The 16,422-nt window shown below is 46.4% G+C and overlaps 1 protein-coding gene across 16 annotated transcripts in view; it reads left to right on the plus strand.

Annotated features, from left to right (window-relative positions):
* The window catches only part of Rapgef4 (Rap guanine nucleotide exchange factor 4), a 286,523-nt gene that overhangs the window by 202,342 nt on the left and 67,759 nt on the right, over positions 1 to 16,422 (plus strand). For 13 of the 16 annotated variants that reach the window (XM_006972425.3, XM_076569671.1, XM_076569658.1 and 10 more), the window contains 4 exons: positions 705 to 758; positions 1,072 to 1,178; positions 4,067 to 4,188; positions 5,787 to 5,970. In XM_006972425.3, coding sequence (XP_006972487.1) covers positions 705 to 758; positions 1,072 to 1,178; positions 4,067 to 4,188; positions 5,787 to 5,970 — 467 coding nt within the window. The remainder of the gene's footprint in view (positions 1 to 704; positions 759 to 1,071; positions 1,179 to 4,066; positions 4,189 to 5,786; positions 5,971 to 16,422) is intronic. The other 3 variants (XM_006972426.4, XM_076569668.1, XM_076569670.1) reach the window with 1 other exon arrangement.

Genomic DNA, 16,422 nt, shown 5'->3' on the forward strand with positions numbered 1-16,422 from the left:
ACCTTTGACTGGACGCATTTGGAAAGGTCATTGCCAGATATGTGAGATAATGAGGTTAGGGGGTTTTGTATGAAGAACACCATCTAGGTCCCGGAGCTCTCCTGACTGGTACAGACTCTTGACGACTGCACAGTTTTCTCAGAAAAGAGAAGCGCACCCGCTGCCTCCCTTGGGTTTTAGGAGCTGGAGTGCAGGAAGCTACCTGTGAAAAATAACGACAAACAAACAAAAACGCACTGCTGAGGAAGCGTCTTCCCGACTCGGGAGAACAGGGAACAGCTCATTCCCAAATCAATACTTTATCCACTGCCTGCCCGGGGCAGGTCGCTGTGACCTCCGATTGTTTACCTTCTCCGCTTCCATCCCCACTCTGAGGATCACTAGGCTTCGACCAGCTGCCTTTTCCCTTCCCATTAAGCTACAGACATTGAATCATTCCTGTTTGGTTCTTTTTTTTTCCCCTTTTTTTCATTTTTTTAAAAACAATTTATATTTAAATGTTGGCAAACTGAATGGTCCAATTTTGCCCTTTGAATGCCCGTGCATTCAAGTTCCTTAGGCAGCTTTTATCACTCTCTCTCTCTTTTTTTTAAATTCTATTTTGAGTTTCATAAAAATTGGTGTTTCTTATTATCCCCAACCCATAATTTTCGTTACTGAATTTTTTGTTTAATTTTCTTTTGCCTTAACATTTTATTTTTCAGACACCTCTCATTGAACCTCTCGCTCCTCTCCGTCCTGCTAACACCATTACCAAGGTAATGGGATGTAGGTGGGTTGATGAGCCATCCACGCTCGCTTCTTAAGTACCACTGGAGGTGGTTCCTGTGTCAGAGCTTCATGTCAAGGCCCCTCACAGCCACTTCCTAGAGTCAATAAATATGCAGCATGTCTCAGTCCTCGACATAAAACAGTGACATGTTGCAGGAGTGAGCAATGTAAATATGTATGAGTGAGTTGTGTTTTTCTCTCCGGACTCTGATTAGAATGTGGTCTAAGAATTCATTGGGTCTATTTCCCTTCCCTAAATTCTCCTCTTCCCTCTCCTCCTCCCATCTGATTAAAACCCAGGTCCCTTCAGAGAAGATCCTCAGAGCTGGAAAGATTTTACGAATTGCCATTCTCTCTCGAGCTCCCCACATGATAAGAGACAGAAAATACCACCTGAAGACGTACAGGTATGTTTGCTCGTTCTAACGGCTTGGCCCTTCTGATTCATGGTTTATGAAAGTGGGACAAATAGCCTCCGTTTGCAGCCCCCCACCCCGGGTTCCCTCCTAAACTTGATTTAGCCTCAGCATTCCAGGCTAATGTGTGCAGGCATTCACAGAGAGGAGAGACTTCCCGTGTTTCCGGTAGCCAGCATCTTTCAGTGGATCAGCTAAGTTCAGCGAGCATTTACACAGTGCTAACTTCCGCTCCAGGCCACTTCCCACATGTCATCTCAGCTTCTCTCTACCATTTCCCTGCTAGAAAGGGCTATCTAGGTATGTGTTCATGTCTCAGTTGACAAAATTGACCCAGGGCAAAGAGGTCAAACAGCTTCCCTTCACTAAGTCAGGTCTAGTGAGTCACAAGATTTAAACAGAGGATGGTTGATCTCCAAATTCAGTGACTTTTTTTTTTAAGTCATAGTTTTATAAGCTCTGAGGATTCAGAAGTGAGCATAATATTCAAAGTCTTTTATGGGGTTTGTTTTCTAGTAAAGTTTTATTTTAGTAAGATACTTAACCCGGGGTATGGGGGGAGACTGCACTTGCTGAAGCTGGAGGAGGACATTGGGTGGCCTGCTCTGTCACTGTCCATCTTATTCCTTTGAGGCAGGGTCTCTCACTGAACCTGGAGCTAGGCTGGCAGCCAGCAAGCCCCCAGGATTCTCCTGTCCTTTCCTGTCCCAGCACTGGAGTGACAGGCATGTGCCTGGCCAAACCTAACTCTTTTCACTGGGAATTCACACTCAGGTCCTCACACTCGTGCGGCAGGACGTCCTTTACTCTCTGAGCCAGCTCCCCAGGGCCATGTTTTCACTAGCTGACTATTTTCAGAGTCTGTAAATCGATGACATCTGTAAGTCTTGTTCTGCAGCTCTGGAAGTTAATCTGTCTGGAATCTATGGCTCATGCACACCCTTATAGTTCTAAGGAAAGTCAAGATTTAAAACAAAGCCAAACAAAACTAAAACGAGTGTATTACACACCCCAGAGTTCAATCCTTTTAGCCTTTGACTCTTTAGCTTTAAATAAACCTTAAAATCTCACGTGGCTGAAAAGATCTTTTTCTTTGAATGTTTCAATTATTTTTTTCCCTTAAGATGTGAGTATGCTCCCCCAACTATTGACTCGTGTTGGGAAAATTCCATTAACTATGTCATGTTCCGTGACAAGTACTGGAAACTGGACGTCAGAAACTGATCTCTTCCTTGTGCCATCCTGCTGAGACTTAAACCCCTGACATGGAGGTGTTATGTCTGCTCCACACCCTATGACACAAGTTAATGATCTGTTGGTGATGACCAGTGGACTCCCCTGGAAGTCACAGACGTGGTTTCTTCTTCTGCGGCCCTTTGAGTTCTTGCCCCAGATCTGCACTAGCAGGCTCCGCCCCCTCCCTCCTGCTCTTCCTCCCATTATGCAATTGCCTCAGTGTCAGAGTGTGGAGGCCCCTCCAGGTTCAGTATCACCCCAATACTATGCTAGGGTGGTTGACGGTCAGTTCTGGAGTGCAGGCGTCGTTCAGTGGCAGGGATGCCCAGGGACTCCGCTGTGTGCCTCTCTTATGTATTCTGGCTCCGAGGTCCCTGTGTCTTTCCTAGAAACTCGATGTTCTGAGTCATTTTTCTTCTTTGTGCTTTTATTTTTTTTTTAACTTTAAGAGCAGTCATTGAATAAAAAGCCAAATTAAAATTGATTTCTATACTCTTATAAGAACTTTTCCACTCATAAACTACCAAATTATACGAGAAATGCTCATTTATTTTGTATAGTTAGCTCAGAGCTGTTTGGTTAATTCAGAGTGAAGATGCAGATGTCTCTTCACCCTTTGAAGCTGTGATGATGAGCGAAGCTGGCCTTCACAACGGTCCTCTCTGGGTCAGGGTCGGCACATCCCAGGAACTCTGATAAGATTTCAGAGATTCTAGAATATTGGAACTGGAGACGGTCTCCAAGGCCAGCACTTGTGCGTTCTTTATTTCCCAGAGAAAGCAACAGAACCAGAGAGATGGCCAGTCACAGAGCTGATGAGTAGCAAATCTGCTGTTTTACCCCATAACTTCTCTCACTTCAAGGTTTTTCCCAAAGTGGCCCAGGACAAGGAATCGACTTCAGTTTATGCTAGAGTTCTTCAGGTTTGGCCCAGTCTCTGCTCATCCCCAGAGGCATGCAAAGGGAGGCAACCAATGAGTCAGGCCCAGCTGCACACAGCCATCTGCTCTGGGCCTCCCTGCCCTATTCCACTGTCCCTGGAGATCTGTCCCTAGGACTGCAAGACTCCAGTTTCTCCCTTGTACATGCACACAAGGAACACCTGCCCAATTTTCTCACCTCACTCAGAGTTTCCTAATATGTAAGTGTATAATTGTGTATTTCCTAACCATAGTTTGTTTACCCAGACCGGCTCGCTGCAGGGGACAGCTTTGGGACTAACATGTGAATATACAGTGAGCATCTGTTGGTGTTAGATGACAGGTTCTGTAGACGTGCTAATGCTCATTACACTGAACCTTTTCGGAGAGATTTACAGTGCTAATTGCTTATTTCTCCCAACACTCCTCACACTGAGGTCTTCCCGGACCAGCTCACAGTGATAGACTTAGAAGGAAGGGTAATGCTTTCCCTCTCCAGCCCTTCGAACAGCTTGGTGCTCTGGGTTCTAGTGTTCTTTTATTTACACGACCCTGCTTAGCTGGTATAAGAACCTCGGGCTATATACCCGATAGCACTTTTTTGCCTTGACACCTCTCATGGGGCCACGCTTTTCGGAAGGTTCTCCCCTCAAAGACTGCCTCCCACTCTCTCTCTGCAAAGGGGTGACCTTTCCGTCCTCTGTATCTCCTCATCTCCTTTAGACAATGCTGTGTTGGGACCGAGCTGGTAGACTGGATGATACAGCAAACGTCCTGTGTTCACTCCCGGACTCAAGCTGTTGGCATGTGGCAAGTCTTGCTGGAAGACGGTGTCCTCAACCACGGTAAGATGATCCACAGACTCTGGAAAACTCTCAAGACATGCAGAGTGCATTTCCCTGTGTAAGCTATTGCTGAATACCCAAATGGACGAGAAAGAATTATGACCTCCTTAAGGAACGACCAAGCTAGCATCTTCATTTAGCAATACAGATGCAGCGAGCGGGTGCTATTGATTGCCATGTTCCACCACTGTACCTTCCTAACTTCCGAGAACGAAGGGAAGGGAAATGAAATTGCAACCAGAGTGCATCAGCTCCAATTATGTTTATTAGTTTGCATTCATGGTTCATTGATAGTGTGATTATCCTCCAAGCGTGGCATGGCGGTCCTGATGCAGGGACAGAATGAAAGAGCAGTGAGATGTGTAGCCGGGCTGATGACATGGAGGTAAGTAATGAATGCAGAAGCTGCCTTTTAACCGCGCCACTGTCTGGGAGAGCCAATTTGTATACCCGCGGGATGACCATATTTAAAATCAGAGCAGTGCTCTGCAATTGCAGTTTCTAGTAACTGCAGCAGCTCTCGCTGAACAGAAGAGCTATTCAGGGCTGGTGTGTGACTGAGGCTGAACTGCTCACACCACTTGTTTCAGACGACTTTTCTAAACACGAAAATATTCAAATCACCCCTTTCATTTGCCAGCACCTGGGAACGTGGGAAAAAATAATTTTGCTGGAGTTTCTCAGACTTGAAATGTGCATGCCAATCACTGGGGGCTTTTGTTGAAAGCAAATCCCAACTTTGCAGGTCTGGGATGGATTCTGAGCATCTTGTTTGGCAGTAAGTGCCCGGATGTTGCTGCCGTCACCACCGTGGTCCCTGTTTTGGGGATCTGCAAGGGTCCACCACTGTTCTTCGTCTTTGGAACATCTTGACAATCCATGCTATGAAGGGACTAAATGACTTCCAGACATTTAGATGAGGGCTTCTAGCCCAGTTCACCCTCTTTCTAACAGGGACCTAAATCTTGTTGATCTCGTGGTTAGCATGTGTGAGCTCCTGGATCTGAGTCCCCGGCTTTGCCAAAAGAAAGGGAGGAAGTAGCTTTCTGAAAACCGAAACTGGAAGCAGATGACCACAGATCCCTTCGTGGAGTCTATGGCCCAGAAGCTTGATCGGGTTGCTCTGTTCATACCTTTGTGCTCTTGCGACCTTTTTCTTCTCCAAGTGGGGAGACAAGTGTGTCTAACGGGTGCAGATAGCTAGCCACGGCCTGACCTCCCAAAGGAATGCTTCTTGGAAGACCATTCTCCCCGGAACCACTCTGCAAGCCTTCTCTGGCAGTTTGGGACACGGGCCCCACACCGTAGAAAATGCCACCAAGGCGTTGTGTGCTTCCTCCATAAAAGCTGGCAGGTGTTCAGAGGAGGCCTGGGGAGGCAAAATTGGGTGGGTCCAGGAGGCTGAGGCTCGAATGACTGCAGATGGGATGGTGTGGCTTCTAGCCGCCCCGCCTGAGTGAGGTGGAGTTGGAAGGGCTTAGGCTCTGTGCCGTGCGAATGCATGGCTGTCTTGCAGGACTCCGGCCCCGTGCTTCTGGCAGAGAGCTGTGGGGCAGAACTTCAAGGCCCGCTGACCCTTGCCTCTATGTTTCCCGCAGTGGACCAGGAACGCCATTTCCAAGACAAATATTTATTTTATCGATTTCTGGATGACGAGCACGAGGATGGCCCTTTGCCTACTGAGGAAGAGAAGAAGGAGTGTGATGAGGAACTCCAGGACACCATGCTGCTGCTGTCCCAGATGGGCCCTGATGCCCACATGAGGATGATCCTGCGCAAACCGTGAGTGAGAACTAGCGGCTCATCCAGCTGTCCCAGGCTGCTGCAGCCACATCTGGAGAGGGGCGCGAGGCTGGTGGCAAACGTCCTCCCCTTCCCTCTAGTCAGAGGAGGGATGACAAAGGGGTGATACTGCAGGGGTGTTTGTCTCTGTCCTATTTTAAACGTTGACCCCCAAAACTCCACTTTCCACTCATTTGAGTTTAAACTATAGATATTCAGCAGGTAGCTCAGGATATCAAACTGGGGTGCCCATATCAATGACCTTTGTCCAAGGGCAAGCAGAAACTGTTCTGTTTTTATGCCAGGCTAAAGCAGCCCCTTTCTTCATAGTGCTAGAGGGCAAATGTCCCCAGAAGCAAAGCTCCTGTGCCTGTGTCACATTCATTTGTTCGTTCATTCATTCATTCTTTTGGTAACCCCTTCAAGGCCTCCATTCAGTCAGTGAGGCAGCTGGAAACCCCCTTGTCGGCCACGGCTGACCACAAGCTGACAATCACAACCTTGAGAGATTTAATTAGGGCAAAGGAGAAGAAAATAAAAAGTGTCATGCTCCTGTTAGATTCCAGGCATTCTACTGACCGGGCCGCTCCCGGCCTTTCTCAGTCCTCAGGGGGACCTTTGCAGTTGAGATGACTTGGCACCGGATTTGGAAGCCCCCCCCCAAGCTTATATTTTCATGCTGGAAGTGAAACCTCCTTCCATTGTACCAACCAGTGCCAGGCAGCTATGGATGGCAGCCCTGAGCCACTGGCTCGGCCAACCTCCCTTTGTTACCAGGTCTCTGCGAGAACATTCAGTTTTACGTCTGCTCTGTCCACTGGGCACTTTCCAAGAGAGAGTTGTCCCTCGGACCGACTTCCCCAGCATCTGCCCCTTGGACCAGTTCACAACGGCCCCTGAGTGCAGCTTTATCACCTCCCTCAGGGCGCCTTCCCTTTCACTGGCCCGTACCCCAGGCAGCATGGGCTTTTCAACACAGGCCATTTTTGTCACACCGTGTCCCCTTTGTCCAAACTCTCTCTTGGGGCTGAATCTCCCACGCAGAGCATTTCAAAGGCCTTTCCCTCATCCCAGCTGGTACTGCCATCCTTAACTCTAGAACCATGGTTTTCAGCTCTTTCAGCCTCAATACTTTCTCTTCAAACAGAAATTTAATAGAAGAATCCAAAATATCAAATAGAAAAGCCAGAGTTTCGCTGACCTAAGCAGGAGCAAGGTCCAAGGAACCTGCCCAGCCAATTTATGCTCTGTCTGCCCTGAAGGATCATGGGGAGGGTGGCTGAGGGCACAAGGATTCCCCAGGGCTGTGGAAAAGTCAAATGAATGAGGCCATCAGAAACCACGTTTTTCTCTCCCGTCAGACTGTCTCCCTTCCTCTTGACCCACTCGTCCATCATCTGTCCTTCTTCATCATTTCCTGGATCCGTCCCCTTTCCGCTGTTCTCCTTGCTGTCATGTTCATTCAAGCTACCATCATTCTGTGGTTCTGAGTCAGGCGGAGACAGACCCTAAGGCATCTGGACATGTGTGGGGATGTTCCAGTTGTCAGGATAGGGGTGGACACCCAGGCTGTTGGCATCCAGTGCGCAGAGGTGAAGACCAGGGTGTACTGAAGGCATCCATGCCAAAGAACCCTGCCATGCCTGCCCTGTGAACAGCTCACAGCGGCTGAGAAGCAGCTAACCACTGGGAGTCTCTGAAAGGCAATCACACCACACCAGTTTTCTTCACTAACCCCTTATTATGCGCCGACACTTATTGACCACCCTCTTGTTCTGAACGCTGTGGAGCTGAGAAGCAGGAACATGAGGGTGGTCCTTCTTTCTGGAGCTCTGTGTGAGCAGAAGACAACTCTTAAGAGCCATGGGCGTTGATTCAGTCAGGGCTGTACTACATCCTATAGTGGACAAGGTTGTGTGTGTTAGCATTCTGTGCTGTGGAGAGGGGGGCTTCCTAGAGTGAAATGGTCAGCCTATGTCCCTGTCTTCTGTTGTTTCTATTGCTGTGAAGAGACAGAATGACCACAGCAGTTCTGATAAAGGAAAACATTCAATTGGGGTGGCTTACAGTTTCAGAGGTCTAGTCCATTATCATCATGGTGGGACATGGCAACATGCAGGCAGACATGGTTCTGGAGAAGGAGCTGATCCACAGGCAACAGGCAGTGCACTGTGTCACTGGGTGTAGCTTGAGCATAGGAGACCTCAAAGCCCACCCCCACAGTGACACACTTCCTCTAACAAGGCCACACCTACTCCAACAAAGCCATACCCCTGATAGGTCACTCCCTATGGGGGCCATTTTCTTTCAAAACCACCACAGCCCCCAGCAAAGAAGCCATCAATAAACATTTTCGAGAGAGGGAGGGAGGGAGGGAGGGAGGGAGGGAGGGAGGGAGGGAGGGAGGAGTAATTTCAGAGCCCCTGCCAATCCTTCCTCAGCTCTTCCTTCCACTGAATCCACTAATATTTTCAACCCTTACCAAGTGGATTAAAATGTAAGACGAGTAAGTTGTTCATCTGAGGAGTTTGTAATTCAATGAGAGAAGAGCTCCCAAATTACATTCAAATGGGACAGACATTTATGGAGTATGTGCTGTGTGCTCCAGATTTTATGGCTGGGTTTCATGAGTTATCCCTAGAAATAGGATCCTCTGGGTTGGGGGCTAAGAACTTATCTACCATGTGTGACTGAAGCTATGGGTTCCCCTCCCAGCACCCCCAAAGAGAGACGGTGCTGCTTCCATTTTCTTCCACATAGCAGTGGATTGCAAGAACCCTAGGAACCCAAGTCTTCCGAGAAAATTCATTTCCCAAGCTTGGCTGCAGCTGACCTCTGGCTATTGAAGGGCAGATTTTCACTTGGTGGTGTAGCTCAAGCCTGGCATCTGAGCACTCGAGAGGCTGAGGCAGGAAGATTTGGAGCTTGAGACTATCTTGGGCAACAGAGCAACTTTCAGACCAGTTTGGATTACATATGGAGAGCCTGTCTCAAAAAATAAACAAAAAAACAAAAACAAAAAACAAGAAGACACCAATCCACTCATATTCCAAGATGTATCATTTGGGGATTTTCTTCCCAATTTTGTTTTGTTTTTTTGATTTGGCAAACATTAGAATTGGACTGGCAATGCTCCTTTTGGCTTATGTTTTTTCTTCCTATTTGAATGACAGCTCTAAGGGATGGGAAAGTGAAAAATAAAGAATTTTGTGAGATAGACACTCAAGTTCTACACACACACACACACACACACACATACACACACACACACACACACACACACACACACACACACACACACACGCACGTACACGCACACACTCCCCCCAACTCCCCTGTTTTTTAGTTAGTTATTTTTTTTTTAATCTTCTAGCAATCTTTGGAGGTACCGCTTGATTCTATTTAAGAGGGCAGAAGAGAAAGCGATTTGGTCAAGAGTTGCTGGCACCGCCCAGCACCATGTCTGTCCTTGAAGGGACTGACAAAGCACTTTACTCTTGGAGACTGAGGCCACGTCCATGGGTCCTGGGGAGGTTGGCTCCTTAGGACCCAAACTGCCGAGTCATTAAGAAATGCAGAGCCATGGCTCTATGTCAGCGGGGCCCAGACCCCCAGTGTTTGAACTCAGCACAGCTGCATTTATAATAGTCCCCACTGCCAGAGAGGTTGCAGAACTCTGATAATTACTGGGAAAGAAATAACACAATATTCTTTGATGAGAAGATTACTCCGAGAATTTGATTGTATAATGAAGATGTTGCTTTGAAAGGTACTTCCCATTGTTCCGAGGCTGAGACTCGCTAGCTTAAAAAAAAAGTGTCACTTGTTTTGACAGGCTACTTAGAAAAATTCTCTGTTTATTACATTAACTGCAGCATTTTAACTGTCAAACTATGAAAGAATGTTCTGCAGTTTAAAAAACAGAATAGAGCTTCAGGGGGAATTTTTTGGCACACTCTTGTTGCTATTGGTATTGAAAGAAAAAAAAAACATACATTCTGAATGTGAAATTAGCTTTTTATGTGGTGGCAGACAGAGTGACTCACAATGCCCATCGCGGTTGCGCAGGTGTGGACCTGGATGGCATTTGGGGGCAAATGCTGCCGACTGGTGACGGGTTGATGGTGCTGTTGTTGTAGCGTTGAGACAGGGCCATCAAATACAAATGAACTCTCTGAGCTTGTTGTTTTGACTTTGCTTTGTTTATGAGTCTGAATGCAGGAGGTTACTCTGCACACATGGATAGAGCAGGGATGCTCATACGCAGACGTGGGCACTGGGGTACACTTAAGCAGGCACTTGGGATAGGAAGCCATGGACCCAAAGATACAGAGGTGCCCAGGTAAGTACAATATGGTAAAAAGTAAAGCCACCTGGAAACAAAGAGGCTTCCCAGACACAGGAGTCTCCTGTCATCAAGCCTTCCAGCTCCCTCCACGAAGAGTGAGGCATCATGCCCCACTCTTTACAGGGGTCTCTCGGAGGCCTGCCTAGAGCAGGAGGGAAAGGAAGATTGTATTTCTCAAATCTCACTCTAGATCTGCAATTCTGAAACTTCCTAAATCCTAGAAGCATGAGTGGTTGAGAAAGAAAAGTCCATGAGCCTGGAAAGAGGGGGTGACACAGCACAGGAAAATTAGATCATCGTACCAAAAGTTGTTAGCAAGTTCTGGAGTCTTCCAAATGGGCCTGAAACTCATAAACTTAAATTCACTTATTTTATGTGATCAGTGAAAGGTTTTAGGCATCTGAGTCTAGAAAGGAAATGAGCACTAGGAAGAGGCATAGGCTGTCCATCCCTGCCCGTTGATGGCTCTAATGCCCGACAGCTCTACAAACTGAATGCTCTATACATTTGTTAGAGGGAACTCAAGGGCCTGCGTATCTTTTTTCTTAATTAGAAAATGTGTCTTTTAAAATACTACTACTACTACTATTATTATTATTATTATTATTATTATTATTATTATTATTATTATTATGCATGTGTATGTGTGTTCAGGTGCCTGCAGAGGCCAGAAGAGGGTATTGGATTCCCTGTGGTTTGTCTGATGGGTGGGTACTGGAAACTGAACTGAGGTCTTCTTGAACAGCAGGAAGCCCTCTTAACCACTGAGCCATCTCTCCGTCCCCATTTGTCTGAACTGGATCTTCATTTGTTCAGACTGTTTTTAAGGATGTGAAGTTTGAAATCCTGATATTTTAGGAAGGTACCTTTACTCTGTAGATGGCAAATTCTCTAGCCAAAAGTCATTAGTGGTTCTCACTTCTGGGGAGGAGGTACTCTCCAGGAGAACGTTCACTGTCTGTCAGTCCATCTTCACAGGATGCTCAGAGGAAGGAGGAAGCATGGGTAGAGGAATCGAAGCTATGAAACAGGACTGCACTGTGGGCCCTGCCACAGTGTGCCCTTCAGTGCTTGGCACATGGCCTCTGCTCTTACTGCGAAGGTTGCTGTCCTCATTGAAAGCTTAGAGATTTCCCTGCACAAGGGATTCCACTAAGTGGGTCATTTCTGGAGTTTAGAATTACATCCCCCCCTATAAAAGCAGTGTGCCATGTTCTGTTCACGTCTGCATACCCAAAAAAGCCCACTGAAGAGAGAGAGAGAGAGAGAGAGAGAGAGAGAGAGAGAGAGAGAGAGAGAGAGAGAGAGAGAGAGAGAGAGTGTGTGTGTGTTCAGGTGCCCGCAGAGGCCAGAAGAGGGTATTGGATCTCTGTGGGTTGCCTGATGTGGTACCGGGAACTGAACTGGGGTCCAGGGCAGCAGTGCTGTAGCTATATGCTTATGCTTTAGGGTTCCTAGGAAGATGAGCTCAAGTTTTTAATCACTTCCTGTTGTTCAAGCCCATCTATTTGTTGTAGAAATTTAGAAACTACTAGAAGTTTCAAAAGAATGCATAGTGCCTGCAGTCCTATCTCCCAGATATGAAATTACTATTGACATTTTTTGGGAGTTAGCTCTCTGGTGATTTTCAAGCAGCAGCTTCTTCTTCTTCTTCTTCTTCTTCTTCTTCTTCTTCTTCTTCTTCTTCTTCTTCTTCTTCTTCTTCTTCTTCTTCTTCTTCTTCTTCTCCCCCTCCCCCTCCCCCTCCCCCTCCCCCTCCCCTTCTCCTCTGTAGCTGGGATTATCTCCTGGTCCTTCCTGGCCCACAGTCAGAACAAATCTCTCACCCACCAATCCCACAGCTGCTCAGACCCAAATAAACACACAGATGCTTATATTACTTAAAAAATTGTATGCCTGTGTGGCTCAGGCTTCTTGCTAACTAGTTCTTATGTCTTAAATTAACCCATTTCTATAAATCTATACCTTGCCACATGGCTCGTAGCTTACCAGTACTTTACATCCTGCTCCTCATGGCAGCGGCTGTCAGAGTCTCTCTGCCTCAGCCTTCCACCTCCCAGAACTTTCCTCCTCCTTGTCCCGCCTACACTATCCTTCCTGCCTGGCTACTGGCCAATCAGCGTTTCATTTATCAATCAATCATAGCAACACTCCTCCTCCTCCTTCTTTTCTACAGTTAATGGTATGAGGGTCTTTAGGGCTGGGTTTTTTAAGTGTGGAATGGGCTCTCTGACCTCTGAATACCACTGCATGCATCATTTTGTGATTTTTGCACATGGGTTGATTCTATGCTTCTTAGGAGCAAGAAAGGCTGTTAATGCCTCGGTGCTCTTCCTCTCAGAACAGAGGAGGAGCTTCCAGCCACATAGGGGGAAAAGCAGAGCGATAGGCCAGAAATAGGCTGGGAAAATAAAGAGCTGCCTGACACTTCAGGAGTGTCCAAGCCAGGAGCAGAGTTGAGCCAGTCCGATAAAGGGAGGCCAGCTGTGCCAGCTTTCGACATTAGAAGGAATTTACAGCCATCTCGGGGCACCGTGGAAGAGCATGAGAGGAAGGTGTGAGTGGTCGGTTATGCGGTATATTGACTTTTCTGAAGTTAAATTCGCTGATGACTATAGAGAATGGACTAGAGAGGCCAAGACTGAGAACAGCTAGATGTTTGTATGAGAATAAAATTAATGGTTTTTGGAGAATTTAATGATACCATTTGAAATACATGCATGCAATCCAAGAGCCTGCTAAATAACTTGTCAGTAATATGGAGCGTGAGAGCCAGGATTCTATTCTCACACATTTGCCATTAATGCATCCAACATCTTTTGGGTACAAATCTCAAAGAATCTAATAATGCCTGCTAACCCTCTCCCTGCTTTCCAAGGGCTTGTAAATGGAAGCACAGATGCAATTGTATTTAATGATAGGCAGCATTAATTAAGTACATGTGTGCTAGGTGCTGGGCTAAACAGTTCTTTAATTCAGTTCTCTCAAGCAACTCTGAGGTAGTTAACATACTTCCCACCTTATAGATTAGGAAACAGGACCATAGCCAAAGTTGCCTGTTGGTTATCCAGATCATGGTGGGCTATGAATTTGATCCAGATGTCTAACTGGAGCTGTGTTCCACCCGCCATGGTCCTAAAAGGACTCAGAATGGCTTTGTAAGTTATGTTTTGAGCATTGGTGAAGAAATATGTCATGGAAATCAGATTTTAAGGTAGTTATCATAAGATTACCTCATTTCATTAAATCATTCCTCTATGAATCTGAAATAGGAGCATAACACATTCAATAAGTAGAATAGAACATGTAGAATAGAACAGAAGTGTACCGTCTACTATAGATAGAGTGGTCTACTTTGAGAGAGTCATAGAGAGTTATTATAATAATGGAGATTATTCTTTCCTTATATGCTTCTGGAGCCTATAATTCTCTTGTGTGCATCTCACGCACTGAGCTCCACTCTATGCTGCCAATGGCAGAGTCCACATGGTTATGTGGGTGTAACATTATCAAAACTGATTCTACAGAAATGAAATGCTTTATGATCGGTGTTGCACGATTAAATATAGGGGGCCCAACTAAATTTAGATTTCAGATAAACAATGATTTCTTACAACTGTATATGTTTCATGCATCTTTTTTGAGGCAGAATTTCATTTTGTAAGCCAGGGTGGCTTCAAACTTATAGCTACCTGCCTGCCTCTGTCTCTGGAGTGCTGGGACTAAAAGGATACACAACAACGATGCCTGGCTCCCATGCATCATTTTATTTGCCAAAACTGGTCCCTGGCTTGGGATTATTAATTGACTTGTCTTCACAGCTGTCTAGAAGAGGTGCTAGAAAACTTAGGTGAGAAGAGAAACCACAGCTGTGAGGAGCCACCTTACTCTTCCAGAACCACACACAAGGCTTAGTGACTCGTATTTGAATAGCACTACGTAGTTTACATGGTGACCTCCCATCCTTCGCCTCTTTGAAGCATTGAATACTTCTATAAACTCTACATGGCTAATTATAACTTTCTGTGTTCATAAGAAGAAATTGAGCTGAATGGATGTCAAGTGCTTTTCTTGTTTTATTCTTTCCTTCCTACAACATTGCTTCAGGTTTCTCCTTTCTAGTAGAGTTAATGAATTATGATGAAATGGCAGAGGAGGAGGAGGAGGAAGAGGAGGAGGAGGAGGAGGAGGAAGAGGATAAAGAAAAAATGGGATAATTCAACTGTCCCTGACAAGAACTGACAGTTATCCCTACAGCATCTCTGAAAGTTTGTGTTTTCTATTGCACCCAAGAGCAGAGGGTGAGCTTTGCCGTCTGGCTCCATCCTAATTGGTTTGTCCTCCTCCGCTTACTACTTGGGTATTTCACAGGAAAATACCAGAAGTTGTACTTCCTACAAAGTGTAATGTTAGGGTGGAGAGGTGCCTCGGTGGTTCAGGGGACTTACTGCTCTGATGGAGGACTGGGGTTTAGTTCTCACCCCTTCCTGGCAACTCACAGTGGCCTGGAACTCCAGTTCCAGAGGGTCTGACCCCCTCTTCTGGGTTTCTTGGGCACTGGGCACCGGACATGCACATGGTGCACATACACACTTAAAAATAAATAATGCTTTCTTTTTTAAACAGTAGAGTGTCTTTCTAAGACATGTTTGCTGGAAGAAGATTAGGTGTATTCTGTTCCTGAGCTCAATCAAACCCCTTGTCCTAAAAGCACTCGGGGTGTAGAGTCTCTGACCTATGGGACTGGGGCCCCAGGTCTTATGGGATGGCGCCCTTTCTTACAAACAGAAAGCTTTTGCTGTTGACTGGTCGCTTGTATTTATTTCTCACCTCCCAGAGGAGCACGAAGCCCCTCTGCATAGCTTTACAGTTAGAATGGAAAGTAGCTATGCACATCTAGCAAACAGCTCTGTGGTGAAGGGGAGAGGGTGGCAGCTGGGCAGGCCACTTCACTGCTAGTCACAGGGAATGCCTCTGACATGTATGAAGAAGGGGACTGGGGGGTAGGGTGGGAAGAGCAAGCAAGCAAACAAACAACAGCAACAAACTTTCTTTAGACAAGGGCACAGACACCTGCCACACCTCCTCTTAAGGGGAGTAAGATTTATACACAGTCTCAAGAGCACCCAAAAGTGATGGGAGTTAAAACACGACTTAAAAGTAGAGCGTCAGCTGGATCACGTGCTGAAGTCCTCCATCAGGAATGAACATTCCTCCAGAGGTAAACAAAGCACTTTATTGCAGTTTTAGAAGCTTAAACATGACTTGTGCTTGTATTTATAATGTTGACTTCTCTTGGTGGTGTCCACACAAATCAGGGTCTACCAGATGGCAGGTCTACTGGAATCTGTTCACTTTCTCGACTGCATATTTTACTTCCAGTCAGGCCTACACACCACTTGGTAGATGGGTGAATCCCTCATTTTATCCACATCCCAATAGCTAAGGAACTCTGTCTCTGACCTTGATAAATTCCTTGATAAAACGGTATTTACCAGCAGCGTCCAATATCACCTGAGCCCTCCCATCCTTTAATGTATAAACTGCTTCTCCCTCCATCCCCGTTTATTATCTTGTCTGTAACTAGACATTGCTGCCAGAATGCAGCCCTTGCAGAAACTAGGCCTTTCCACAGCGGGATCCAGCAAATCCACATCAATGTGGCACCACGCAGGTTTGTAAAGAAGCAGGGATGCCTAACATCTCTCCCTGTGACATCTGGAGAAGGACAAGTAAAGACCAGGTACATTCACCAGCTGCCACTCAGAGCATCCAGAGAGTCAATTCACTTCCCCAGCCTTGTAGGTTCCTCTTCTGAAGGTCCATGGGAGTTATCTCCTCCCCCCTCTCACCCCCGTTTCCTTTTCCTCTTGAAAGCCAAATTGCCTTCAGTCCTTGGGACCCTTTCATTACCGTTTGAACAGGCTGGGGGCTGATTTGTAGGATCGCTTCTCCATTTTTCCCCCATCACCCCCATAAAGACCAAAGCATGAAAGGTGCCTAATGCCACTGGTCGCTACGAGAGACCCGCTTTTAAAAAGATGACTTTGTTCAGTGGTTGTGGTAGGGAAGGTTCAGTTTTAGATGTTCTCGGGCACTCTTTG

The sequence above is a fragment of the Peromyscus maniculatus genome, chromosome 4, assembly GCF_049852395.1.
Source record: "Peromyscus maniculatus bairdii isolate BWxNUB_F1_BW_parent chromosome 4, HU_Pman_BW_mat_3.1, whole genome shotgun sequence".
Lineage (NCBI taxonomy): Eukaryota > Metazoa > Chordata > Mammalia > Rodentia > Cricetidae > Peromyscus > Peromyscus maniculatus.